The 26919-nt window shown below is 48.3% G+C and overlaps 1 protein-coding gene across 3 annotated transcripts in view; it reads left to right on the top strand.

The window, feature by feature from the left end:
* The window catches only part of LOC119163028 (TBC1 domain family member 25), a 408328-nt gene that overhangs the window by 156809 nt on the left and 224600 nt on the right, over positions 1-26919 (top strand). For all 3 annotated transcript variants that reach the window (XM_075882742.1, XM_037414918.2, XM_075882743.1), the window contains exon 2: positions 4826-4935. In XM_075882742.1, the coding sequence (XP_075738857.1) occupies positions 4826-4935 (110 nt within the window). The remainder of the gene's footprint in view (positions 1-4825; positions 4936-26919) is intronic.

Genomic DNA, 26919 nt, shown 5'->3' with positions numbered 1-26919 from the left:
CATTGAAGGCCTGAGGTGCTTTTTGGGCATGGTGAACTACTATCGACAGTTCATCCCAAACTGTGCGGCCCTCCAAGCGCCCTTGACTGCACTCTTGAAAAAGTCGGCATGATGCAGCTGGGGGCCTGAACAAGAGCGATCCTTCAGGGCGCTTTCCGAAGCTCTAGTGGCCAGAGCCGAGTTAAAGCTGCCAGACCTGAACAGGGAGTTCGTTGTCCAAGCGGACAGCGAGCGACCTGGGTCTCGGCGCGGTACTACTTCAGGAGCACGACGGCGTCCTCCGGCCAGTCGCCTTTGCGAGCCGGTCTCTTAACGCCGCCGAGCGTAACTATAGCGTCGCAGAAAGGGAATGTCTCGCTATAGCTTCTGCTCTCCGGAAGTTCGACTGCTATGTCGACGGCGTGCCATTCGTGGTGGAAACGGATCACATGGCACTCACCTGGCTTAAGCGCGTGCGCGAGCCCTCGGGCTGCCTCGCGCGCTGGCCGTTGACCTTGCAACGGTACAACTTTGTTGTGCGCTACGGGAAAGAGTTCGAACGTCGTGGCTGATGCTTTGTCGCGTGCCCCCGTTTTGGCGTCCGGCACTTGTGTCCGCCACTCCCGAGAGTAGTCGCATCAAGTAGATCCTGGGCCCTCTGGCTTCAAAAGGTCGAAAGGCGCGAACCCCGATGGCGAAGTGATTTTCGAGTCGACAGCCTCGGGTGAGGACGTATACCTGGTAGACCCTGTCACGTCCACCAGTATCGTCTTTAGCAGAGAAGAGCTGCTCAAGGCACAGCAGGACGATCCGTTTTGTCAACACATCGTTGACGAGCTCAAAGAGCTGAGCTCTCAAGCGGAGCGGGGCGGTCCAGCCACCGGGCGCGAACAAACAGCTGGTATTGCTGTCGGCGCCGAGTGCCGTACGCAGGCTGGTATTGCTGCGGGCACGTTGGACTCGTACCTGCTTGATGCCGACTGCGTTCTCCTGTGCTACGTCCCATCTGAAGAAGCTCCCCAGGAGTCTTTCAAGGTGGTTATACCCCGCTGTCTATGGAAAGCCACCCTAGGTTATTTCCACGACTCGCGGTTGGCCGAACACGCGAGTGGCCTTAAGACTTTCCAAAAGTTGTGCCGCTCCGCTACCTGGCCTGGCATGAAGCGCGATGCCCTTCACTACGCCTGCTCATGCCGCATGTGCCAATGCGTGAAGCCTCGCGGGGGCAAGCCTCCCGGGCTCATGCAGCCGATCGACAGGCAACAACCTTGGCAGGTCGTGGCCTGTGACATTATGGGACCTTTCCCAAGAAGCCGGAGAGGCCATGTTTTTCTCCTGGCTGTCACAGATCACTTCACAAAGTGGGTCGAACTGTTTCCCCTTCGGAAGTTAATGGCACGCGTAATCTGGGACAAGTTGACCGAGTTCTTTACCCGCTTTGGTTTTCCGGCGGAGTTGATCACGGACAATGCGTCCTATTTCACGGCAAAGGTGTTTGTGGATGCGTGTGCTGCCTTTGGCATTAAGCACCATAAAATAACCACGTATCACCCACAGGCCAATCCGACCGAGTGGATCAACCGAAACCTCAAGCCCTTGCTGACAGCCTTTGCGCAGCTACACAGGGATTGGGATGCTTGTCTTAACGAGATCGGCTTCTCCTTGCGGTCTACGGTCAATCGCTCGACAGGGTACACGCCCGCTTTCCTCAACTTTGGGCTGCCTATCTCCATGGACCGCGTTCTACGGGGCGGCGGCGGGGCAAGCGCCGCGAAGGTCAGCCCGTCTGGCTACGCGGCGGAACTGCGCTCACGGATGTACGCGGCTCTCGACCTGGCACGTTCCAACCTAGCAAAAGTGCGAGCTGTTCAGAAGGCTCAATACGACCGGTCGCATCGGGATGTCCGTTACATGTCGGTGATCTCGTCCTCAGGCGCGATCACGTCTTGAGTGACGCCGCCAAAGGCATCTCGGCCTCCTTTTCGGCCAAGTGGTTGGGCCCATACCGAGTGCACACCAAAGTGTCGCCCCTGGTATACAAGCTGGCTGACTCCCAAGGGAGACCACTAGGCGGTCCAGTAAACGTCTCCGACCTCAAACCTTTCGTTGCCCGCAGCAACGACTTCCGGGAGGGGGAGGCGGTCACCGAACCGCAGGGAAACCGGGATAAGGCTGGTTCCAAACCACGCCACCGGTACTACCTGCGAAAACGCACTTAGGCTGACTTTCGCCTCCGGCATGTAGTGGGACGTTATCCCCTCCATGTAAGGGAGTGGAGACTTATAGCTGCTGTGCGAGAGCCCATCCAGCAGCAACAGTAACGGCCACCTGGCGAGCTTTCTCCCTGGGAACACCATTACACGCGCTGCGCGCGGAATATCCACCCAGTTCTCAGCGCTCCCGGCTGCTCGAGAGAGAAAAGTTCTTTCCCCGGTGGCTCACTCTCTCACTGGGTGTCTTCCGCGTAGTCGGCGGGAGAAGGTAAGCGTGCGCCCTATTGGCTCACGCAGCCTTCAATCCGACGGAGTAGGCTCTCTTTATTGGGCCAGCCTGTCACGCTTCCGGGGCCGCACCTTCAGTTGCGTTTCGGCTTTTCACCGAAACCCCAGCTTTCGTTATGTCCTCCTCGATGACCCGTTCTTCCAAGAAAAAGCCCGGGAGACCAGCCGCGCGCTCGGTCGTTCCGCAGGCACCGGCCGCGTCCATGCCGCCTCCGTCGAATGCTCCCCCAGCTCCGGCTAACAAGACACCGTCTCGTCGTGAAGCCGCTACGTGGACGTTCCAACATGGCACTGAGGCCCCGGTCGCCTTCGTGTCGACTCATCGCTGGTCCAAGCAACGCAAAGTCATGGTGGGGTTAGTTAGATCCCGAGTCCGTCTTGCGTCCTTTCTGCGGACGCACCCTTTCGGACCTGCTCGACGCTTCCGGAGGTGCCTCGATGCCGCCTGTTCCTGAGGCCTCCTACTGCGACGCTTGTGGTGTCCTGCTGGTGCACGAGGTTACCCACTTCCGTTCGCGGGTTCACCGAGCGAAGTCCGGCGGGACCCTGTGGCACTGTCCACTCCGGCGGTGCCGCATGGCCCGGGTCTTCGACCCGCCCTGTCGACCGACTCCGTTCAGGTGGTCGTGGCGGCGCTCGTCACGGACTCTTCATTCAAGTCGGCCATCGCTACCGCGGTGTCTGCTGCCCTCACGCGGCCCCAGGTTCCCGCTGAGACGCCGCGGAACGAAGACACAGGGGCCCCCGTCGATCTCGTGGATGGCACTGAGCTGGGCCCCAGTTTTTTCGGTGTTGGTGGATGCTTTTATTACGGCGTCTTTAGAGCGGCCTCGGTCTTAGGAGGGGGGGGGGGTGGGAATCGATAGCGTCCTCCTACCTGGCGCCTCGTTTCCGAGCTGCCACGCGCGCGCCGGCGGCGTAGCCCGGGCGCGCATAAGCGCCGGCATCCGCCAAGATGGCTGCCAGGGCGCCTTTTGGTCTGGGCGAGTCAAGCGTCGGCTCCGTCCCGCGCTGGCATGTCCGGGCACGCTACGCTGGCACGCTGCGTGGGCCTACGTCACAACGCAGTGCCATTTTTCTTTGAGCCGTGCGTGACATCCTTCTTTCCTACGAATATGTTGCGCCCGACGATTCGCTCGTCGCGGCAGATGCTCTCAGGCCTCCACGAGGGGTTGACGCGCTGCTCAGCAGGCGGCTCCTCGTTCGTGCGTTCGACTTCGGCCCTTGTGCGGGAGTCATCCCTAGGCAAGCGTACTTGCTTGGTCTTGCGGAGTACTCTATACTGCCTGCAAGCCCGTGAGTGTCGCTCTGTGCTGCATCTTGAGTTAATAAACCCGTTGTTCTTGTTTTCCTGCCTCGTGCGTGGTTTCTGCGCCGTGTCTGTCGGAGAAATCGACGAACCCGGCCGCAGCGTCGTCGCACGCAGCGGCAGTGTAGGACGTCGCATCCCTACACGGTTGCGCTTAGTAGGTAAGCCTAGTGCAAACCTATCTCCACAACATTTAGGCAAAAGCAAACCATATTGCTTTCAACGTACAGATTTTGCGCCACTGTTTTATGAGTTCATTATTAATTGCTGAAATATTTGGAGGTGTCCTTGTTAATGTAGCAGTTCGAAATTCTTTTTGTCATAAAGTGCAAGTTTTATTATTTTTCTGGCCTATTATCATGGGAGGTGTCCTTATGGTTTCTAACCTTCTGCAAATTTACATGTATTGTATGCTTTCATTACATTACCATTAAAGATTCATCGATAGGATACACCAGAGCACACGAATGCCAACCTGTGATTGACCCGCCACGGTGGCTAAGGTACTCGGCTGTTGACCCGCAAGCGGGAAACGAATCCTGGCTGCAGCGGCCGAACTTTTTATTCAGGCAAAAATGCTTGAGGCCCGTGTGCTTAGATTTAGGTGGATGGTAAAAAACCCTAGGCGGTCGGAATTTCCGGAGCCTTCTACTACGGAGTGTCTCATAATCGTATGGTGGTTTCGGGATGTTAAACGCCAACAATTGTTAATATTAGCAGCCTGTGATTGCCTTTATTAGACACTGTTGTCTGGAACTCTGTAGAAAACATTTTCACTTGGGTAAGTAGTGTACATTCAAGTGCACAAATTGCATGCAGTAAACTGCTCTATCTCCTAATTTCAAAAATAAAGTTTCACCATTGTTATAAAGAAATCCATTGTTGGTACTCGGAAGGATTGCGTACGCCTCTAAAAGTGCATTATAGCGTCAGTGGCATTGGCTGTATACAGCCAGCGTAAGGCATGTCGTTAAAACAGCGAAAGTAATAATATTTTGTTCAGAGGATGAACAAACATAAGGGGGTGATTTTCCAGAAATGCGGGCGAGACAACGAGAGTGAGCAGCGCAAGTTCAGCCTGGACCCACAGATTACCTCTTTCGAGGTGCTGCAAAGCCTCCTGGCCAGGGCATTTGACATCCGAGGGTGAGTTCCTCTTTTTGCTGCTACATGAGTGGCCGGTTTTTTTCATAGCTTTAAACTGCCGTGATCTCCATTCATGATGTGAATGCCATAAGTAACTTTCATTATCGTTTTCCTCCGGGGTCGACAAGTGCGTTAACATAGCTTGCTGAAGAATAGGAATACGAAGGTAAGACAACACTTGAACTAGAATATAATCCTATACATGATGCCCGTATAGGCGGAATAAACATGTAATGTTTATTTATTTGCTATCAAATTACGTAGTCGGTTCTGCAACAACAACTGAAATTTAACTTCATGTCTGTACTCCTAAAAAAGTTAGTAAAAAGGTAGCAACTGCAAGCAAATAGGTAATAACTGCAGCGGTTACTACCTTTCCTTGACCGTTGTTTTGCTACCAGTTTACTGCCTACGTTAGTGAACGGTTGATATCTGCAACCATTACTTTTTGCGGCCTCTTTACTACCTACATTTGTAAACAGTTAGGAACTGAAATGAAAAAGGTAGTAACTGCAGCCGTTACTACCTTTCTTGCCACGTTACTACCTCTTTGCTACTCCGCTTTTGACTATCTATTCTAATATAGTGTGTGACTGTGATTCTCATAATTTATGAAAGGAATCGTCTCGACGTATCATCAATACACGGAAAAATGACGCAGAAGGTATCCATAGATCAAGAAAATACATTTTCTTTAAATTACGCAACCGAGGTATATATGTAAACGTCATTCTGATATTTCGAAACGAAGAAGTACAAGTTAGCGAATCCATAAGCAAGTGCTACACGTATTGTAATAGACAATCACAACAAACTAAGTAAAAACAGCACATATTAACAAGACCGGCAGATCAAAATAACTAGATGGTCACAATTAGCCTCGAGGGCAGTCACACGTAATCCACTGCGGCGTGTATCCAAATATTATAATTGTTTTGGCGCGTCGAACCCCCAAAATGATTATTACCTTTTAAACGCTGATATATTAGCCGTGTGAAGAATTCAAATGCCCTGACAATGAGTTCTGTACATTGCACCGGCCACTGTGGATAATGACTTTTTGTGGCCTTTTTATAATAGATAAAAATGTGATATATTTTTTCATAAGTAAGGCTAAATAAAAGTATTGTGCTACGTCACCAAACACACGTAACCAGGTAGTAAAATATAGTGTTATAGGTTTGAATTTGTTATAATTCATCCTGAAACGCAAGTGCTCCCCTGTGCCAGGCATGCCCCTGCAAAGTAGGGGCTATATATGCCCCACGCTTACCTCATACTAAATGTATACGTAAAAAATAGTGAACTTGTTTGGTCTATGCATTCTTCGCAGTCATGGCACACCACGCTTCTTATTCGAATATGTCTAGTTGTAAGACATTGGATACCTAACATTAGCAGTGGAGAAATGATAGGCTGAACTAAATGACGTAGTATCGGTTACTACTTTTTTTTTCTTAAAACCTTTAAAAGGTACTACCAATGAGTGGTAATGGCTAGGGTAGTAACAGTTACTAACTGCTGGTAGTAACAGCAGAGGTAGTAACTGTTATCACCCTCGCCGTTACTAACTGCACTTACTACCAGGGTTGTAACATATGTGACAAACCATTACTACCCCAAAGTTAGCAAGTACTACCACCTTTTTTCTAAGAGTGTGGTTGTTTTGCAAAGCAGTCTCCATTCATACCAAGATATGATCTCCATTCATGGAGAGGGTTGGTATGCATTGAGATCTTCTTTTTCACTGTGGCCTTATCAACACTGATCAAGCGCTAATCAAGTACTCCTATTACGGAAGTTTCATTCCAAATGCGCCAATATATAAGGTTCTCAAAAGTATAGGTAGATACATCGTGCAGTCCACGCGAGTGATTCTCTACGCTGTATTTTTTTTTGCTTTCAGCCAAGCGTTGCAAGATATATTTGACGTGTTTTTCTAATTTGGGTAGCTCTGTGCGCATCATGGTGTCATGAGTAAAGGGACATGAGGCACGCGACCGGTAACGTAATGTTTCGGTGGTGTGCGAGAGGTGGAAAATTCCTCGATGGTACAGTGTAGACCGCTTATAACGCAAGTCACGGGAGTTGTTAAAGTCCGCGCTATAAGCGGTACCGTGTTATAACCAAAGCATGCTTTTTTCGGCCTTTGCCTATGTCGAAGGGGCAACCCACCTTTCAAAAGCAATTTACTACACTTTTCACTCGCAGACACATTCAACACAATCACAACACCGCACGCAAACAAAGTTCTCAAGTGCGGCATCAGCGGAAGAACGCCGTTATTTTCGTCTGGCGATGCTTGCGAACAGCGCTGCGAACAATTTCGTCCTCCACAAAGCTTAAGCACTGAAGTGATTTCTCGCTCAAACTGTTTTTCGCGCAGTACGTTTTCACTTTGGCGAGATATTCCAATGCGTCTTTGCACGGGAAATCTGGTTCTGACGTCGGGTCGACATCGTCTTCGCCGTCCGACTCGTCGTTCGTTGCAACTTCCGCACTACCGCGCACCGCTGCGACGATCGCGTCATATGTGCTCGCTTCCTCGCATACAGAAATCTCCGACTCCCCGGCATCGACAAATTCTTGGAAAGTGTCGGTGGTGGTTACAAAGTTGCTGTCAACGAGGCAGGACCACACGTCGTCAGTGTTGATGGTCTCATCGGCGAGCGACGTGTCGCTCTGCTCATCGTCTTCCAGAGCCTCTGCATTGCGCACGAAGCCTGTCCTCTTGAAACGCTCGCTTATAGTATCGGCTTTTACCTGCCACCATGAAGCGGCCACCATGTCAATTGCGCCTCTTAAGTTCACTTTAAGAGGCTGCTGCTGCTGCATGCTCAGCAAAACTCTCTCGCAAATGCGCTTTTTGTACAGCACCTTTACGGTTGCGATGACACCCTGGTCGAGAGGTTGACTTTTTGCTGTAGTGTTGGCAGGCAAAAACTTTAGGTTGACTGCGGTCAACTTCGGCTTGACGTTGTGGGCCGTGCAGTTGTCGAGGATAAGCACGACCCGCCGCTTCTCTGCCACCATATCCTCATCAAACTTGCAAAGCCAGCTGGTGAACAAATCCTGCGTCATCCACGCCTTTTTATTGGCTTTGTAGGTCACTGGCAGGCACTCTCGCTTTTTAAAGCAACGTGGCCTTGCCGATTTACCTATGACAAAGAGGCGGCGCCTGTCGCTCCCGCCCAAATTAGCGCAAAACAACACAGTTATGCGCTCCTTTGAGACCTTGCGACCGGAGCAGGCTTCGCCTTTCAGCGCAAGCGTGCGGTTGGGCAAAAGTTTATAAAATAAACCAGCTTCATCGGCATTATAAGTGTCTTTGTCAGTATAGGTCGACAGCATACTCTCCAAGTTCAAGCGAAGCCAGACTTCGATAGACTCGTCGTCGACAGCGCCGCTTTCTCCGCACACCACTTTGCAGCTGATGCTATGGCGATCTTTGAAACGCTGAATCCACCCGTTGAGTGGATTGAAGTCGTCGTGGCCTAAAAGAGCTCTGAGACACTTGGCCTTTTGTTGGAGCATGGGGCCACTTACTGGGATGCTCTGAGCCCTAACTTCGCGGAACCACCTGAACAGCGCTGCGTCCACGTCTTCGTATTTTGACGTACGTATTCTCTTCTGTGACAGGGAAGACGAAACTTGCTGCAGTTGCTGCCGCAGTTTGTCCTTGTTTTTCTAGATGGTCGACATGGTCGTGTCGAAAACGCCGTATTTCGCCGCCACTGACGCCTTCTTCAGGCCACTCTCAATGTCCCTTATGACGCATTATTTAATCTCCAGTGATAAGGTACGGCGTTTTTTCACACCGCTTGAAGACGCCGCCGACGCCATGGCGACAGGAGCCACGCAACACACGTGCTCTGGGCTCTCAGACGACAACGACATGGCAAAGCCCACACAGCAAATCCAAAGAGGCAAAAGAAGGAGGTTGAGGAAAAAAAAAAGCATGCTACCGCTTCTCTCCCCCACTCCGCGCAGCGCGCACCCGGATTGGACGCTGCCACGGTCGCCACGGTGACGAAAACACTCTCCCTCCTTCCAAGGTCTCCCCGACCCCCTCCCTACCAGGCACTGCGCCGTGCTCCCGACCGGGTTGCAGAAATTAGGTGCCTTTTCTCATCTTCTAACCACTACCACCACCACTCCCTCCCTACTGTACCCTCTCTTCTCCTCCGCAATGTTTGACTTTTCGCGCTGGTCTCCACGTGCGCCCTCCCGCACACACTCCCAACGTTCCGGCGCGCCGGGAACGACGCCGGGAAACCGTGCTGACCGTGCTCCGTTCGCCGATTTTATGGTCGCGCGCCTAAAAACTCCGCGCTATAACCGGTATTCTCCTTCGCGCGCCTACGCAATAAACGGTCGGCCTAGACATTGAGTTCTATGGGCGACATATCGGCGGTGAAAAAAAAAAACCCACGTTATAACCGGTCCCGCGCAAAAAGCGGTTACGTTATAAGTAGTCTGCACTGTATACGCGCCCCTGCCGCGCTCGCGATTTGCCCGTGCAGCGACCCGAGCCGTCGTGAGCCGTCGCGATTGGTCTGGCATGCGACCCGAGCCGTGGTGAGAAATGACTGGCATGGAACGTGAATAGACAGAAGTAGGGTTACTGTATATGCTACCGTAGGTAGCAGAGTTGCGCATAGGTCCGCCATCTTGCCCTCTGGCGCGTCTATGTTAAGCAGGAAAGCTACCCCTGTGGAATGTAAAAGCCTACGCGGCCCAGCGGCTCCGTGTGCTTTCTCAGTGTACGCTCGTTCATAACGCGTCGCTGACGCTGGCCCATAGTTAAAGGGAAGGGGGGCTCTTTCCCGAAACTCTGGGTACGTGTACTTTACTGAAAATGACTCGTACAAATGAGTGTTTTTCATGGTCTTCAGCAAGTCGGCCCCCTACCCCCGCGAAAAAAAAATACTGCATATATATAGGCCGGCCCTTGCACAATGACTCTCCTTACAAGAAGAAAAAAAAAAACTCAAGACAGAGAGCAGGAAACACCACCGCAACACCGACAAACAATCCGCACTGCATAAGCTGAACCGCCTTGCGCTTCGCCGGACTACAGTGAATAGAATGGAGAAGTGTGATGAGCGTGCCCGCTTGGTCGTGCCGTTTTGCAGGGAACAAGATGGCGCTGCGGCCCGTATTCACGTCGCGCGCTTGAATCAGAAGCGTTGCCCAGGCCGCGTTAGAGTGTACTCTAGCCGCGTATCGCCGCATTTCGTTATCCCACTTCGCGTTTTTTATTTTCAGTTAATGTGGCTACACACTTTGTATGTTGTAGCTCAATGATATGTAATGCAACTATGACGAGAACAGATGGCAGAAGCTTGCACGGATGCGGAATGCCCTCAGCTAAACGCCATCAACAGGATGTTGCATTCTCGCGATTACAATAGTTTAGTTCCCCCTTAGATTTATTAAATAACTCTTACTGAAAAAAATGTGGACCACAACAATACACTTTATGGTAAACTTGTCCAAGCACAACACAAAAACACACAGATGCTGTCGCACAAGTGAGAAAGCAGTTATGTGGCCTGAATGTTTATGTCAGACGGCTAAGTTTCAGATGTTTTTTTCTCTCGCGGGTAGATGCACGCTCCTTGTTCAGGAGGCGCGTTATGAAAAAAAAACTTTATCATCTGGTTGGTGAGGCTCTCGCCGTGGTGCGAACATCCAAGCACGACAGAATTCCTCTGCAGACACGAGGTCAACTCAGCCAAGCTGTCATGGTGTAGCTCAATATAGCTGAACCACGTCGGGAAGGTCATCTCCAGGGCTTCTACAAACGTGAAGAGCTGCTCCGAGGGATAGAGTAGCCCACCGTTATCACAAAAGTGAGTCAGCGTAGCGAGGTCTTTGCTTGCGTCCTGCGGAGCTACGAGAAGCTCATCGAAGCAGTCACGGCAGCCGCTTTTCAGGACAGTCTTCCTGGCGACATATCCGGCTATGTAATAAACAAGTCGGGCGTCGCTTGTCTTTTCATCATACACATGATCCACATCAAGCGCCGACTTTTCCAGTATGCCGGAAGCTTCTTCGAGCTTGCCATTATCAATCAGCGAGTCCACTTGCTTGACACTACTGCCGTCTCCAAGGAGAGAAGTCATGGAGCCTCCTGAGCAGTTGCCACTGTTTGGGGCCTTCACCAAATTATAAAAGCTCAAGCAGTTGACTGTGATCAAAAACTGCGTTGCCGTAGGGTGATCGTTGCACCCTGAAAATTGGCGAATGACGCCAAATAACTTTTCAATGCAGTCTTGGCTGAGACGGCTTGTGAGGATGAACTTGAAGTTCAGCCTCTCACTCGCGTACCTCAATAGGCCGAGGGTAGCATGCAGAGTGACTCTCAGTCCCTCGGCTGTGCTTCCTGAAATAAACCCAATTTTGGATGGCTCTAAGGAAGTTTCCCACTTGTTGAGGTATTCAAGAAACTCAGTATGTTCGTTTCTTGAGGAGAATTCACCTTCAATCCTTGCGATGGAATGCGTGCCATCATTGCTTCGATTAGTTTAACCATCATCTGCACAAACGCCTGTGTTGGGGTTGGGTCGCTCCACCGTCTAACCACTTCATTCTTGTAAAAAAATAGGCCACGTAGGACTTGAGCACTGAACAAATGAAATGCAAAGTTTACCTTCAGCTTCTCAAAGTTGTTGGGGTTCACATGAGAAGCGGTGATTTTAGGCATCACTTTTAGAGTGACAGCGTATTTATCTTCGTCATACGCTGCTTTGATATGCTCCATGTACACAACACCATCTGGGGTCTTGTAAGGTGCTTTTATAAAGCCATTCCTAACACACTTCATTAAATGTGGGAAGTTTGATATAAAGAAAAGGCGTCGGCCTTCCTCTACAGGATGTGGTACGGAAGACTTTATCGATGTTGAAGACCCCGATATGCCAAACCTGCGCCACATGGATCGGTTCCATGAGGCTCCATCCGAGGTAATAAAATCTACTTTGAGGCCTGCTTTCTCTGTAAGCAGCACGGCTTCTATAACTATCTTTGAAAGTAGTGCAGCTTTGACATTTCCTCTGGAAGCAAAACCTCCCAGTATTTGGTGCCAGGGGCCTGTTAACGGTTGAAACAGAATGACCATACCATGGTCACATGGAATGTGTCTTTCGCTCTCAGGTGTGAGCTTTCCCAAATCCACAAATACTTCAACCTTTCCTGCTGCACCAACACTCAAGCACTCTGACAACTTCATTTCGTCTACTATGAGGCCCCCGTGTCGTTTGAATTCATCCATGGACTTGGTTTTCTCTGCAATCCCTGCTAACACCATGGGATTAAACCCAAAGCCGCTCTTATACTTGCGCATGTAAACTTTCAGGCACGAGTGACTCGGAAGCAGGAGTATGCCCTCCCGGCTCACGTGTTCATACAGCCGAGGTCTCTTCATTCGCATTATCATGCATTCAAGTAACCAATCTGGGTTGTACTTCATTCCCTTGGGCGACTTACGTCGTGCACCCTGAAAACACTGCATGATGGCAAGCTTTTGCTTGGGTGTGAGATCTTTAAGTCGGCTTTCAAGGACGTTTTCTTCGAGCTCCTCACTTTGCTGTTTCAGTTTCTGCATAGTGTCTTCAGACCGCGAAAGCTTGGCCCTTAATTGTTTAAGAGCTTGTGTTTGTGCCCTCCTCCTTAATGACATACGAACAGCTCGAGCCCGGCCGCGTTGTTTCCGCGTAGATTTTTGATTGAGGAGGCCTTTCCTGAGATGCTTGCACGAAATGCATTGTTTTTTCTCTTGTGCAGTTCCCTGGCATTTTAAACTGGATATTACGGTACCAGTGACCGCGTACCTCTTGTTGCCGATGGCAAACGGAAATTCTTCAAGGGTTCCAGCCCCTGAGCACACACTTAGAGCGTCTACCTGCCCTAACAGTGAGGCAGGGTCGTCACACGCATCGTGCAGTATCTGCACTCCTTTCACAAACACTTCTTGCTTCACCCCGTTTTCTTCTTGTGTGAAAACAACCAACTTACTGGCGAACAAGATGCTTTTGTCTTTTCGGGGTTCACACACGCTGTAACCAACAATTAGAGGAGATACACTGAACGTATGTTTCCCCCACGAGGGGGACGGTAAGGCGAGATTGTCAAACGGCATGCACGAATCGCTGTCGATGTCAACACTGTCGATCGCGTTCTCAGCACTTACTGATGAGGCAGTTTCTCGTGCACGTTTCTTCCTCGGTGGGGCATACTGTTCAGTCCTTGTAGGGCGCTTTCTCTCCGGTGGTAGCCTCTTTGAGCAATAGGCAGGGAGGTTCGGGAACTGAGTTGGAGCTGCTCTCGGAAGCAGCGCGGGCCTGGTTCTGTCAATGCGGACGAGCTCACCATTCACAGTGTGCTCAAAGTATCTAGAAATGAACCTGTCGTCGAAGTGGAGTTCGCACACAGCACAATTTTCTTCCAGTTTCTTGTCGGCGCGAGGAACAGCGCGTTGCCACTGTGCGAGCAAGGTTGGGTCCTTCGGTACACCAAACAAGGACAGTTTAGTCTTATTAGACTTATAGCCTGTCGTACACCCAGGCACAAAACAGTGACTCTGCCTGCGCGGCATGGCTACAGAAGACGGGGGGGGGGCGCACTTTGCACGCAGATACGTAAAATCAACGGCACGCACATGTCACTCAACAAAGAGAAACAGCACGCTTTTCGGCGTGGCAGAGGTACAGCGACGTGAATGCGGGAGCGAGCGCCCCCATGCGGTTCCCTCTCCTCAGTCTTCAGCGCCTCCCTTAGGAGCCGCTCGCCGGTCGTCACACTTCCCCATTCTAGCCACTGTAGCCGGACGGACGGCTTGACAATGCAGTGGTAGCAGTGGTGGCGCTGCGGTCGCGAGCACCCGCGCGGACCTGAAGTTGGCTTTCCCTTAAACGGACGATTTTTGCGCACGTGAGCGCGCTCGGCGAATGGTGGCGCGAACGTCGAGTTCTGTCAGAGGCGCAACTCTGCTAACTAAAGGTAGCATATACAGTAACTCTAGACAGAAGGAAACCTTGGCTCCTTTCGGCGCGGCGAAATTGTCATCCTGGGGAGCGGCGGCGGACTAGAGACACCGTCAATGATGGATGGATGCTATGAGCGTCCCCTTCAAAACGGGGCGGTGACATGTGTGCCACCAGGCTCGCAAGAAAAAAACTGAAACAAATCTTTCTATTTATGTTTGCCTAATGCCCGTTTACTTCAATTGAATCAATCTTATTATAACAAAGAAAATTAAAATTTTGAATTCCATCTCACTGCCTCTTCAGACAGAATGACCTCATTTTCCCTCTATTTGTGTCCTTGATCTCTACATTTCTGCCACCAGTACTCTAACCGTCTCTTACTTGCTTCTATCGTGGACGTGTTCAGCTTTCCATGTTTGTCAATGAAACCCGAAGCTTCATGTAGGCTTGTACCCACACGTTAACCTTGATGGATATGGCCGCATTCTATCAGAACATGTACCATCGTTTCCTTAACTCCCTCACAGCATGTACATTGTTCTTCTTCTTGACCGAATCTCGCTTTATGGCTACGCGTTCTAAGGCAACCCGACCTCGCTTCGAACAGTATAACGTGATTCCCCTTGAATTATCATAAAACCTCTCCCGCCTTATTTTGTTCTTGCACTTTCGGTAGTTACTGAGAGCCGGCTTCTTTTCCATCGCTGCCATCCAATAAATCCTCTCCGCCTCTCTGACTTTTCGCTTAATGTATTTTGTCGCCGTGTCGCCCAGACTTCCAGCCGTATATTTACTGGTGAGCCTCCTAGTTCCTTTTCTCCCCTTTGTGTCCAGGCTATTCCTGTACAAATACCCGAACACCTTCCCTGCCCATCTGCTGTCCTTGATTTTCCTAAGCCGCTCTCATTTCTCATTTCCTCATCTAATCACATTTGCTCAATTCTCATTTTTCTTAGAGCTTCCCTCAATTTAAAGTCTGTCCTACACATATCTTCTTTCACAGCCTCATTTGTTGTCTTCCCGTGAGCGCCCAACGCGAGACGTCTCACAGTCCTTTGATTTGCATCCATTCCTTATTGCACCTCTCACTTCATGCACAATCCGTAGTTCCCAAATGTAAGCCCTAGAACCATTACGCCTTTCCACAGATGTCTAAGCACTTCGTACTTATTATACTACCACAACGCTATGTGCTTCATTATTGCAGCATTCCTCTTTCCCTTTGCTGCCGATGTTTTTTTCCTGTACCTCCATATATATATATCTCCCTCACTTAACCGTACTCTGAGGTACTTCGCTTACTATCGGTTTTTCTTGGCCCTGTATTGAGACCGCCTGGTCTTTGTAATCATTGAATACCACCAGTCCACATTTTATTGCCCTAAATCCTAGTCCTGCACTAAATCATAGGCGGCACTGTCACGATGGATGGATGGATGGATGGATGTGGCTGTACCCTTTAGATCGGGCGGCGGCTAACGCCACCTAGCCATAATACTTAGTGAACTAACCATTACATTTATCTTTTTTTTCCTTTAAATAATGAAGTTGAGGATTCGTACTTCGCAGTGAAGGGTTTAATTTTCACTCTTGCCTTGACTTTAGCCACCAATCAGATAACCTCCTTCTAGTTAAGTCTACCCGCTTAAAGTCTATTTTGCCCTCCCGGCCTGTAAACCCCAGTGCTTTGAAAAACTCTGCGCCATCATCTTGAACTATAGGGTGAAGCCCTTTACAGAACATTATCAAGTGCTCGGTAGTTTCTTCTTCCTCTCCACACGCACTGCATACCGTGTCTACCCCTTAATATTTGGCCCGATATGTCTTGGTTCGCAGTACTCCCGTCCTGGCCTCAAACAGTAGAGAACTACCCCGAGTATTATCATAGATCCTTTCCTTGGCAATTTCCTGCTTAAAAGTTCGATAGATCTCTAGTGCGGACTTCTTAATCATGCCCATTCTCCACATGTCAGTCTCCGTTTCCTTCACTTTTTTCTTAACTGATAGTTCTTTTTGGTTTGGCCACCTGCTGTTTTCTAAGTATTTACCAGTCAACTTCCTGGTTCGCTTCCTCCATTTTGTATCGACATTCTTCATGTACAAGTAGCTGAAAACCTTCCTAGCCCAACGCTCTTCCCCCATTTCTCTCAATCGCTTCTCAAATTTTATCTTGCTGCTAGCTTCCCTGCCCTCGAATGATGTCCATCCCATATTACCTTGTACTCCCTGATTTGGTGTATTCCCGTGAGCTCCTAAAGCAAGCCTACCTATTCCACGTTGCTTAATTTCTAATCTTGCTTGAACTTCTGATCTCATGCACAAGACCGCATTGCTGAACGTCAGCCCAGGAACCATGACCCCTTTCCATATTCCTCTCACAACATCATACCTATTGTAATTCCACAGTGCCCTATTTTTCATGACTGCTGCTGGGACAGCGCCGACAGACGCTGGGACAGCGCCACCTACAGAACCGCAGCCGAACATCAATGCTGGAGTGGCAGACAGCGGTCTTCCGTGCAAGCAATTTTTTTTCTTCGGGGAATTTTCAGCCGTCATTTTGGGTGAAAAGACAAAAGGGAATCTTTGCGATATGGCAGGGAATTTCGGAAATGGTTAAATTTACCGATTTATTGCAGTCAGAGTGCGCTTTCGCCTTCTGCAATTAGTTCTGGCACATGGAGCATGGAAGAGTAGCCGTTGAGATTAGTTTGCTATTTATTTGAAGCCTCTTCTAGTTCGCTGCTGGTGTAGACCCTAAGCCCACTATTTGGGATGTACCTACAGCTGATGAGCTCAGAAAATGATGATTTTGTTATGCAGAAGCTCAGGCGCTAGTTCTTGATTTAAGTAGTCGCAGAGACATGCATTTATTTGAGTTGTGTGGGTGAAAGGCCGCCCGCACGGTAAAAGGGATGTGTAGAAAATATGCGGGGAAATTCGTCAATGTTTAAAGGGCGAAATGCCAAAAATGGGGAATTTTTATGTCTAAAAATGGGAATTCGTCGGCGTAGTACGACAAATCACTACCGGCAGACGCGAGAAGCGTGATGCCCGCCATTTTCGTCTGCGTTTGCTCGATGCTCATTGTATCCGTGTATATACACTCGCTAAACGAGACGGCAAAACGTTACGCCGTGTTTTCGCTAAGCTAGCCAGAGCGCCGTGAGAGAGAGAGAGCATACTGCGGTTGTTTTGAATATGCATGCCGTGGAACTTTCCATATATAAAAAAACAAAAAAAAAACAGTTCTTTCTTATGTGTCTCCGCTATTCTGAAGCTTGTTTTACTTTGGAACTTTGTGAGAACCATTATTTCATGCCGAGCTACAACAACCAAATACGAAATGCTGAAAAGCTTGTTTTTTTTTTTCGCCACGAAGCTTACCAGGAAGTTTGAAGCAGTTTCGAGGTTTTTAAATGTTCGCCAAGGACTTTTGACATGTAGCGAGTATTCTCTACTTTCGATCGTTTGTGGCTGCTATTATCGGTAACTTAAGAGATATTCTGTCCTGTTCATGGCTTTATTTCTCGGCACAAGTAAGAGAAACTGCCTTGAAAATTTCTAGGTGCTGCTTCAGGGAGTAACAAGAACGTTAGCTGGTTAGGGAGCGTTTAAACTTAGTGTAGTGTTGCGCCTGATGACCCTGCGAAAATAATTTTCCTAGATGTAGTCGCTTGCGTTTAGTTGCCAATCTCTTCTTCATATAGCCCTCGCCCATTCTCGTTCTCGATCTCACGGTGCTTTGAAAGTTCGAACGTTTACGAAGCACTGATTGAGAGCTCAAAGCGCGTGACAGTGTCTATTCTCCTGTTCCGTCGGTGGTCGTGTGCTCAAACATGCTTCAGGAATCTGTGTCGTCTTTTCCCGCGCACTAGTTCTGTATTGCACTGATCGACATTTTTTTTATGGCGCGTGTTAATGAGCTTGAACAAATGCATCTCTTTCGTTATGCAAACAGAATGAGCAAAATCTATTCCCGAGGCACTCAATGGGTGATTTTAGGCACGCGCCTGGCTACGATCGCACTTCGTCTGCATTTATAATCTGCCACTTTCTTGCTTTCGTTGTCGTCCGAACAGCATCCGAGCCAAGAAAAAAGGCTGGCGCTAAGGTGTTTCAACACATGCCTAATTTTATTTAGGCAGAACCACGCTGGCGAAAAAAGCTGCGCCTGGTCGTGTAGTGCAGTAGGCCCGTACCGGGTTCGCCGTCGGAGACCGCGGCCGAAAACAGTAGTTCCATGCGTCGCTGCGAGCATTATGGCACACGCGTCTCCTGCCCGGTTTTAGGGTGGGGACATCCTTAACAGTGCAGCCACTAGATGCCGCCATATTTGGCGGGCAACCCAGTTGCCATCCGCAGTCACCGCTAAATTTAATGGGCCGCCATGTTGATTCTCACTTGTGAGTGGGCGGCCGTGATAGGTCCGTGAAAATTTTAGTTAGCATACACTGCTAGCATACAGAACTCTCCAAAACATGAAGGCTGGAATCTCGAACATTTTGAGTGCAATGCCGTGAGCCTTCGCGGCCGTTTCACTAGAAATCGCACATGGCGAGATCGTGTTTCACCGTAAGCTGCTCGCCTTGTGCATGCGCTATTTAGATGACGTGACTATTTACGGAAAGACTTTTCAAGAGCACAACCACTGTTGGTCACTTGTGCTTGAATGCTTACGTGAAGCTGGCCTTGTTTTAAACCAGTGTCATTTTGGATAACTTGAAGCCCTCGTATTGGGCTTTGTCGTGGACAAAGAAAGCGTACAACAAGACCTACAGAAAACCGCAGTGGTTCGTAACTCTGAAGAAGCACGAACAGTGGAGGGCATGCGAAGTTTTCTGGGTCTGTGCCGCCGATTGATTAGGAACTTTGCTCAAATTGCCTCCTCACTGACATAAAGACACGCCGACCTTGTGGGATGATAAATGTGGGGCTGCAGCTCAAATGTTTGCTTTACTCGGGACCCATTCTGAAGCATTTTGATCCTTACGCTTCTACTGAACTGCATACTGACGCTAGGTGTAGGCGTTGTGCTAGTCTAAATCTGCAACGGCCGGCAGCACGTCGTAGCGTACGCCAGTCAGACCAGAGCAGAAAAGAACTACAGCGTAACCGAGCTTGGCAGTTGTTTTCGCCATTCAGAAATCCTTACCGTATCTACATGGCCGTGAGTTCACAATAGTCACAGACAAACACTCACTATGCTGGCTTGTGGGGCTTCGTGACCCGTCTGGCTGGCTGGCCCGTTGGGCGTCGCGCCTCCGAGAGTACAGCTTTTCTGTGATCTATACGATGTCACGCGGATGCCGACTGCTTACCCGCCTTCCTTCAGTACACACAAATGCTGACGACGATGACATTGATGACTAACTTCCCAGATACCAGCAGCTTCAAACGTGAGCAACAACGCGTCCCTACCCTGAAATCCTTGCTGTTTATAACTCCGCCGACAAGCACTTTACAATTTCAAATGACTTGCTGTACAAGCGCAAATATTCACCCGACAGTCTACCGCTGCTCTTAGTGGTGAGCTCGCGCTTGGTCGTTCTTCGTTCTATGCACGACGACATAACATCCGCTCATCCCGGTTTCACACGTACCCTACACCGACTATGTGAGAGATTCTACTGGCCGAAAACTGGAAGTACGTCGCCATGTGCGCTATATGCCAGTGCCGCAAGCAAACCACGACTGCTCCAGCAGGCTATTTGCAGCCCATCCCACTACCGACATCTCCTTTTGAAAAAAGTCGGCATCGACTTGCTAGGACCGCTTCCTAAGACCCCATCCGGCCACCGATGTGTTATCGTGTGCGTGGAATATTTAACTCGTTATACGGAAACAGACGCACTGACATTGGCCACAGCAGTCACCGTCTCCTCTTTTCTGTTGCAACGGGTCATATTGCGCTATGGTGCCCCACGCGTAGTCATCAGTGATCGTGGAAGGCTATTTATCGCCGATGTGGTTGAAGAACCATTGCGCCTTTGTGACTGTTGTAGCCACTCCAGTCCAAGCATGAAGTTACTGGAAATTCGCCGTTTTTTTTCTTGTTTACGCACGAAACCCTCGGAGCTTTCTCGACACTCTATTACCTTTCTTGCATCAGATAGATCTTTCCATCGCTCAGACGTTGTGTCGGGCCGAAGAAGCACGTTTACTGAGCATGCCTTCGAACATTGTCCTCGCAAGAACAAAGCAAGAGCCGCTACAATGCCAAGCACATCCCCGTAGTTTTCTCCTGGCGAATACGTTAGGCTGTGGAATCTTGTTCGTAGAAAAGGATTGTACCGGAAGTTTCTCGTGAGATATTCCGGCCCATTCGTTATATTGGGCCGTCTCAGTGACGTGAATTACGCTGTCACCCGAGTGACAGCTAATAACCAGCTTTCGCGCGTCAGTTTCAGTTTCAGTTTATTGCTTTCAAAACAAATTGTTACAACATGAACAATATACTGGCAAGGGTCCCAAAGTAAGAAACTGTAGTGGGACCCTTGGTTAATTATATACAGAGCGTAACGACTAGTACAGCAAAAGAACGGAATATGGAGCAAAATCAAAACAAGTGCGTTAAAGAGTTTACAATTATACCAGTGGAACATGAATAAGCGTATCAAGAGAAAACAAAAGGTACAGGTAATAAGAAAAAAAGTTGATTTGAAAAGAGATATAACATGACACACTTAGTTAAGATAGTGACGTTTGAAGTCATTTTTGAAGGCTGCTTCGGAAACACGATATTTGATGGCTGTAGGGAAATCATTCCAAAGTGAAATGGCAGTGAACGCCGATGTTTTTTTTCTGTAATTACTATGAACTGTGCGTAACAAAAAATTTTTGTTAGCTGCAAATCACGTCACGTTTTTATTGTGCAAAAAATAACGCGACATAAATGGAAGAGGCAGGTTGTTATGAAGCAGTTTGTAGAATAACACGACTACGTTGAATTGAAACAAATAGATAACCGGCAAGGTATTGTATGTGCGGAGTAATGCAGAGGCATGCGAAGATTGTGTGGACGTGGAAGTGATGATACGTATTGCCTGATTTTGGATGTGTTGAATTGATGACAAGTGACAAGCTCCATGAAGCGATGCCGTAGTCACTGTGACTATGAATGAAAGCAAAGTACAACGCGAGCAGAGCCATGCGAGAAAAAAAGAGGCGAGCTTTTATTAACGCACGGATGCCAAATAAAGTCTTATGCTTGAGTTGGTGGACGTGGCAGCAAAATGTGAGGTTAGGGTCAAGATGTATGCCTAGAAAAGTGACATCCTCGAAATGGGCCCTCGTTGCATGACGGAGAAGCTCTTCAAGGAAAGCAAGTTGCATCACGTGATGGTGGTCTGTATACAACAACAACAACAAAAAAAACATATTCGCACTACTTTGCATGTGAAAGGTCTGAGTATACGTATGTTTAGCGAAAAGCTGTACTTCAGAAGGGCCTAGAAAACTGCTGGGTATAAATAACGTGCCGAACCCATGATATGATCATGGGGCATAAAATAGCGGGAGTGTCGAAGATTTTATTTTCGGGAACTTGAGTTTCCTGAACGTGTACGACGGTCATCGCATTTGGACCTCATCAAAATACCGCTGATATGGCAGGGAATTGAGCTCACGTCCTCGAAAGTAACAGTTCAGCACCTATCTGCTAAGCTACCGTTACCGATTAAGGATTAAAGTACGCTCACATAGAACAAAATGTCTAGCTTGAAACCCATTGTACCGATTTTCATTAGGTTTGCTTCACTTAAAAGATGGTTAGCCGCTTTCGCCAAAAACTTCAAAGTCAGGCCATTAAGAAGTTTTCAAAAGATCAGCTTAATAAACCACAGAATTTAGCTGACGGTTTGGCACCAAATAGCAGTTGTGTAAACTGCAATATAATACTACATTTAAAGGAAACAAACACAGAGAAAATTTTTCACTAGTTTCTGAGCCCGACTTTGTACAAGCTTTGGCATCAGTTGAATATTGCACTTAACAGATGCTCGAGCAGATGTAGTTGGTACAGCTGCGATTTCTGCGCCGACTGCAAAAGTAGATGTTGTAAAATTGGTGCCCAACTTTCTCTTGTGACGTTGCGTAAAATAACACAAAGAAAGAAAAAAGAATATGCTACTCAATGAAAGTTTTCTCCGCGTTCGGTATAACAGGCTTTTTTTTCTTAGATACGATTGTTTCGCGACAGATATCTCTTCCTTCGGTCCAAATGTTGCCTCAGGATATCTACGTGCTTCATGTGAATTCTAACGTGAAAACGAGTTGAACGAAGGTAAAAGCTTCTCTCGAAATAGGATTTAAGGTCACGTGAGCTGGTATGAGTCCACGTTATGTTGCACACGCGAAAGTCTAGATTCATGTTCACCCACGCCTGCGGCAGCCCCTCCCCCCCCTTTTTTTTTTGACGCTCTGTAATTGTAAATTAATGTAATAGATGTGTGGCAGCTTGCAGTACGTCAATCGTATAGCGTACAAATTACGTCCCTATGTAACTGTGGTATAGACAGCATTGCAAAACACAGTACTCACTATGCATACGTATTGTTGCAGGGAACTATCCCGTGACAGTATGCAGACGCCGTCACTATCCACCGGTCTCACTTGATTTGGGCGAGCCAACGTACGTTACTTTCGCGTTGGACTTGACGGGAAGCTAAACATTCTCACTTCGTTCCCATTGATGGTTGTGCTCTAGTAATGGATGGTTGTGTTCAAGAGCAAGCCTGAGCATTAGTTCAGAGTAATCGTTTCGGAGAAAACGTCATGGCAGCAACATGTAGCAAGATTTCTTCAAGATGGTTTGAAAAAAAATTCACTTTTGAAGATCCGTTTCTAGTAAGAAGCTCCTTCGACTCGGTCCAGGAACTACAGGAAGGTTTTCGCTGCAATGTGGTAGGATTTTCAGTAGAGACGTTGTGGACCTTTATTACTCTGTTCCTTGTGATGGTCTTATTTTTGCTGAGAAGAAATGTTTTGAAGAACAAGAGGTGAATTTTCAGAATATTATATGCATGCAACTCTAACAATTTTACTACGCTTTTAGAATTTTATCTTCATTCAACTACCATCAAGTACGATGGGCAATCCTTAATCCAACGCACCGGCATAAGTATAGGTTAATCATTGGCCCCACTTCTTTGTGACATCTTTTTATTTGTCATTGACAAAAGCGTTTCTGCTAGCCTTGCTTGTGTACCTGTACTCAGAGTTTATCGTTATGTTGATGACTAGCTTGTGCTTGTTGGAAAAACTGGGCAACTGAGCAAATGACAAGGTTGAAGCTGTGCTCAATGTCTTCAAAGAACTCTCCTGGGGGCTCGAATTCACGTTTGAATCGACAAAAGACAACGGTATTCAGTTCTTAGACGTTCAGATTTCTTTTTTCAGATAATGCTCATATTTGCTGGTGCTTTCAGCCCAGGAGTGCTAAGAATGTTCTGCCTTTTGATTGTGGGCATTCAAAGTTAGTAAAAAAAAGGAATTGCCACGTGTATTCAGGCCACCCTTCAAAAGTAATGTAAGCACAAGGGTGAGGTCAGCCTTAAAAATCAAATGAAAAGACTCAAACGTGCTGGATATCTTAACAGCATCATCACAACCGTTTGCGAAACCCTTCCACAGAAAGTAAAGAAAACAGGATCAAAGGAAAACAGAATGACCAAAGACCTTTGCATGTTATACCGTATGTACATAAAGTGTCTCACAATTTAAAGAAAAGAGTGAGCACATATGATATTAACTTGTTGTTCTCCGCCCCTTGCAAGCTTTGAAATGTGTGGGTACTAAACAGCAACACGAATAGTCAATCTTGCGCCATTCGTCACGAGAATAGGTGTACTGAATGCCAATGCAATGTTGTGTATGCGATACCGTTGACATGTAGAAAAGTAAACATAGGACAAACTGGTCAATGTTTTAACGATCTAGGGAGACAGCATGCTTTAAATGTTAAGAATGGCTATGGTAGTCTTATGGCCTTACACTGTAAAAAATGTAAGTGCAGTCCCATGTTTCATAAAACAAGGTTTTTGAAAAAAGCAAGAACAAAAAATAAGAGGTTTTGGAAGCAATTTTTGATCGGGAAGGCCAAGGGTCGACGCATCAGTACACATTCACTTATCTTTTCCGAGAGAGAGTATTCTTTTCTCAGTTAAAATTACTCTGTCATGGTCCCACATATACCTTCGCACATGAGCACTGTTTTTTGTACTCGGTATAAAAGCGGTCGCAGCACCTTCAATAAAGTTCAGTTGAGAGTCAGCGCTCTTTCCTGTCGCTTTTGTCTCTTCCTGAAGTTGTCGCGCTGTTACTAGAACACAACCACGACGAACCAACTCGCCCAAATTAAGCTCTTGTTGTTCCGATTGATGTTCGAACATAGTGAACGCAGCAACCTGTTTTGCTTTTTTCGCTGCCAGCAGCCGGTGACGCTGTCTTAGGGAATGTTGATGCGCACCAGAGAAAGCGCAAAATTCACGGCACCATGTTCCACTCGTAGGAATAGACGATTTCCCACAGCTAGTTCTTTTTTATAATGACGAATTTCATTGAAAGAACATGAGTACAGGGGCAGGGCAGGGAAGAGTGGGAGGCAGAGCACTGAGTGCAGGACCACTCAATCTGCCACTGAAATGTGGCGCGCTCCCGGAGAGCAGGTGAAAGGGTGATGAGTGGGGAGGTCATGTAATCGAAACATTCCAAGCCCCGGCGTATTCTCAGTAGGGCAGCAGCAAAATACTCATGAAGTCGGTCAGCCACTTGTTCTTCATTATCCTACCCACTTACGGATTATGCACCGTAAGTGGGTAACGCATAGTATATTTGTGCAACGATGTATTCGGCAGGCGCCCAGCTGTCATCGTTGCCAACCGTACAAAACAGCAGAACAGTGGTTTCAAACTACACATGTTTGCTACCATTGCCGCCGCACTAGCCGGCTGAAGAAAAATTTGGGGGCCGTGGCGTTCAAAGGCCACGTCACTCGTCCTACTGCGCCTAGTACGCTTTTCAGGCGAGAGCTCTGCAAACTGCCCCCGGCTGCTCTCGGCCCAGCAAAAGCACTCTCGCTCTACCAATAGACCAACGTTTCTAGAACAAGGTAAATTGCAAAACTGTGTGATGTTGCGCGGCGCCGCCGCTGCCAGTGACAATCGTGGCGCGTCGGTCGTATCCGGATTCACTCACTGCATGCTCGCTCGTGTCACTCTAGTAACCTTCCTCTGCTCTGCATGTTGTAGTGCGTCGCTATCCGTGGAGGCTTCTTTCTGCGTGAAGAGTTTTGTGCTTCAGCGCGCCCTGTTCTGCTTTGTACGTGTTGCGTGTTTTCATCATGCCCACATGTTTCGTTCCCAGCTGTAGAGTGGCTACAGGTGATGAGAAACACTACGACATTTCTTGTATGCCCGCGTGTACCTGAGCAGCGAGAGGTATGGGACCACGCTATTCCTCGTGTGGATAAGAAACTGCCCAACACCTTACGTGTGTGTGATATGCACCTTCATGAGAAAGGCATCCTGAAAACTTTCACTGACGTCATCAATGGTAAGAAGGTACAAATCGCCAGAGGAAAGCGGGACCTCGTCGAAGGATGCGTTCCACGAATATTCCTGAGTTTGTCCGCTTACCTTTCAAAACCCGCGACAAAGAAGAGAAAGCTGCCCGATAGGAGTTGGGTACTTTCTAGAATATCATCGGCGAAAAAGAATAGACTATCTCCGAGCACTGAGCTAGAAGACAGTGAAAGGAGCCCCGACGTGCCGTCAGCGAGCGGAGTCATTTCGCTTCAAGACATAACAACGTTTGTTTGCCTGCTTCATGCTGGCGGAAAGTTGTTCAGAATGGCGAGACGTCTTGTGGTGTTTCTAGTGCTCAAAGAAAAAAAAGGCGCTATTTGTGGAGAAATGCGTTGTCGTTGCAGAAGACATGACAGTCACCATTATCAGCCGTCACCATCGCTTAGCCAAGTCGCTCGGCAATGTAGATACCAATCATCACCCAATCGGCCGAACTTCTGGAGGGCATACAAAAGCTGAAAGTGTGTTCATGTTGTCCCAATACGTCAGCAGGCAGACTCGTGAGTAATGACTACGAAGTGCTCATATAGATACCCCAAAGTGCGGTTTCTGCTCGAAGCTTTGGGTGCAGCTGTGTTAACAGGTTTCATTAGATGAACTTAAGAAGAAGCAGATGGAAGAAATATTAAAAAAATGGCTGCTCGCGTAGCTTTTCGACGGTATAAGTTGCGAAAGAATGTGCCTTACATGAAAAAAACAAATAAGCTGGCTACATAACCAGACAAAGGCCACGGGATTGCGCCACATAGTTGTAATTTATTTTAAGGCGCGAAAAACACAGCCCCAAGAGAGGATACAATACATTGTATTTGGGTTTTTCGCGTCTTAAAATCTATTGCGAACGTACACCAAATAGCAACTAACGGGCAGACTCGTATGTTATGCCATATATATCAAGCATTTTTTGCTGTAGGCAGTTCAGAATGCCATACTTATACTGTATTTGCCTTACACCGCTAAATATTGCGTAGTATTAAGTTTCTGCGGCAGCACAACAAATTCCGATAATGTACTGTTGGCATAGCTCTTTCAGAACGGCCGTCTTGCCACGACGACTACGTGTTTGTCTGCTAGCGGAAGCTTGTTGCGCCGCCAGTGCCACCAAGCCGGAAGCTGTTTCGGCGCCGTGTGACGAGTAGTCTGAAGCGGGGAGTTTCGCAACTTACCTAGTTCTAGAAACGTTGCAATGAATGACAGTGCATCTGTACCTGTTCGACCACTGAAACACGCCGGCTTGGAAGAGAGCACTATCAGCGTGCTTTTGAGTGCTCCTGCTCTCCCAGTGGAATTCGCCATAAGCAAAACTAAATGGCGCCACCGAGCCGAAGCACCACGGCCTTCTCTTCGGTGGCGCGGCCGCGATGTGGCGTGTGGCGGACGTTGCCTTGCAGCCTACGGCGAGAAACAGG

Source organism: Rhipicephalus microplus, unplaced genomic scaffold (assembly GCF_043290135.1).
Source record: "Rhipicephalus microplus isolate Deutch F79 unplaced genomic scaffold, USDA_Rmic scaffold_13, whole genome shotgun sequence".
Taxonomy (NCBI): domain Eukaryota; kingdom Metazoa; phylum Arthropoda; class Arachnida; order Ixodida; family Ixodidae; genus Rhipicephalus; species Rhipicephalus microplus.
Note: the sequence above shows the minus strand (reverse complement) of the source record. Positions and strands in the feature narration are given on the sequence as shown.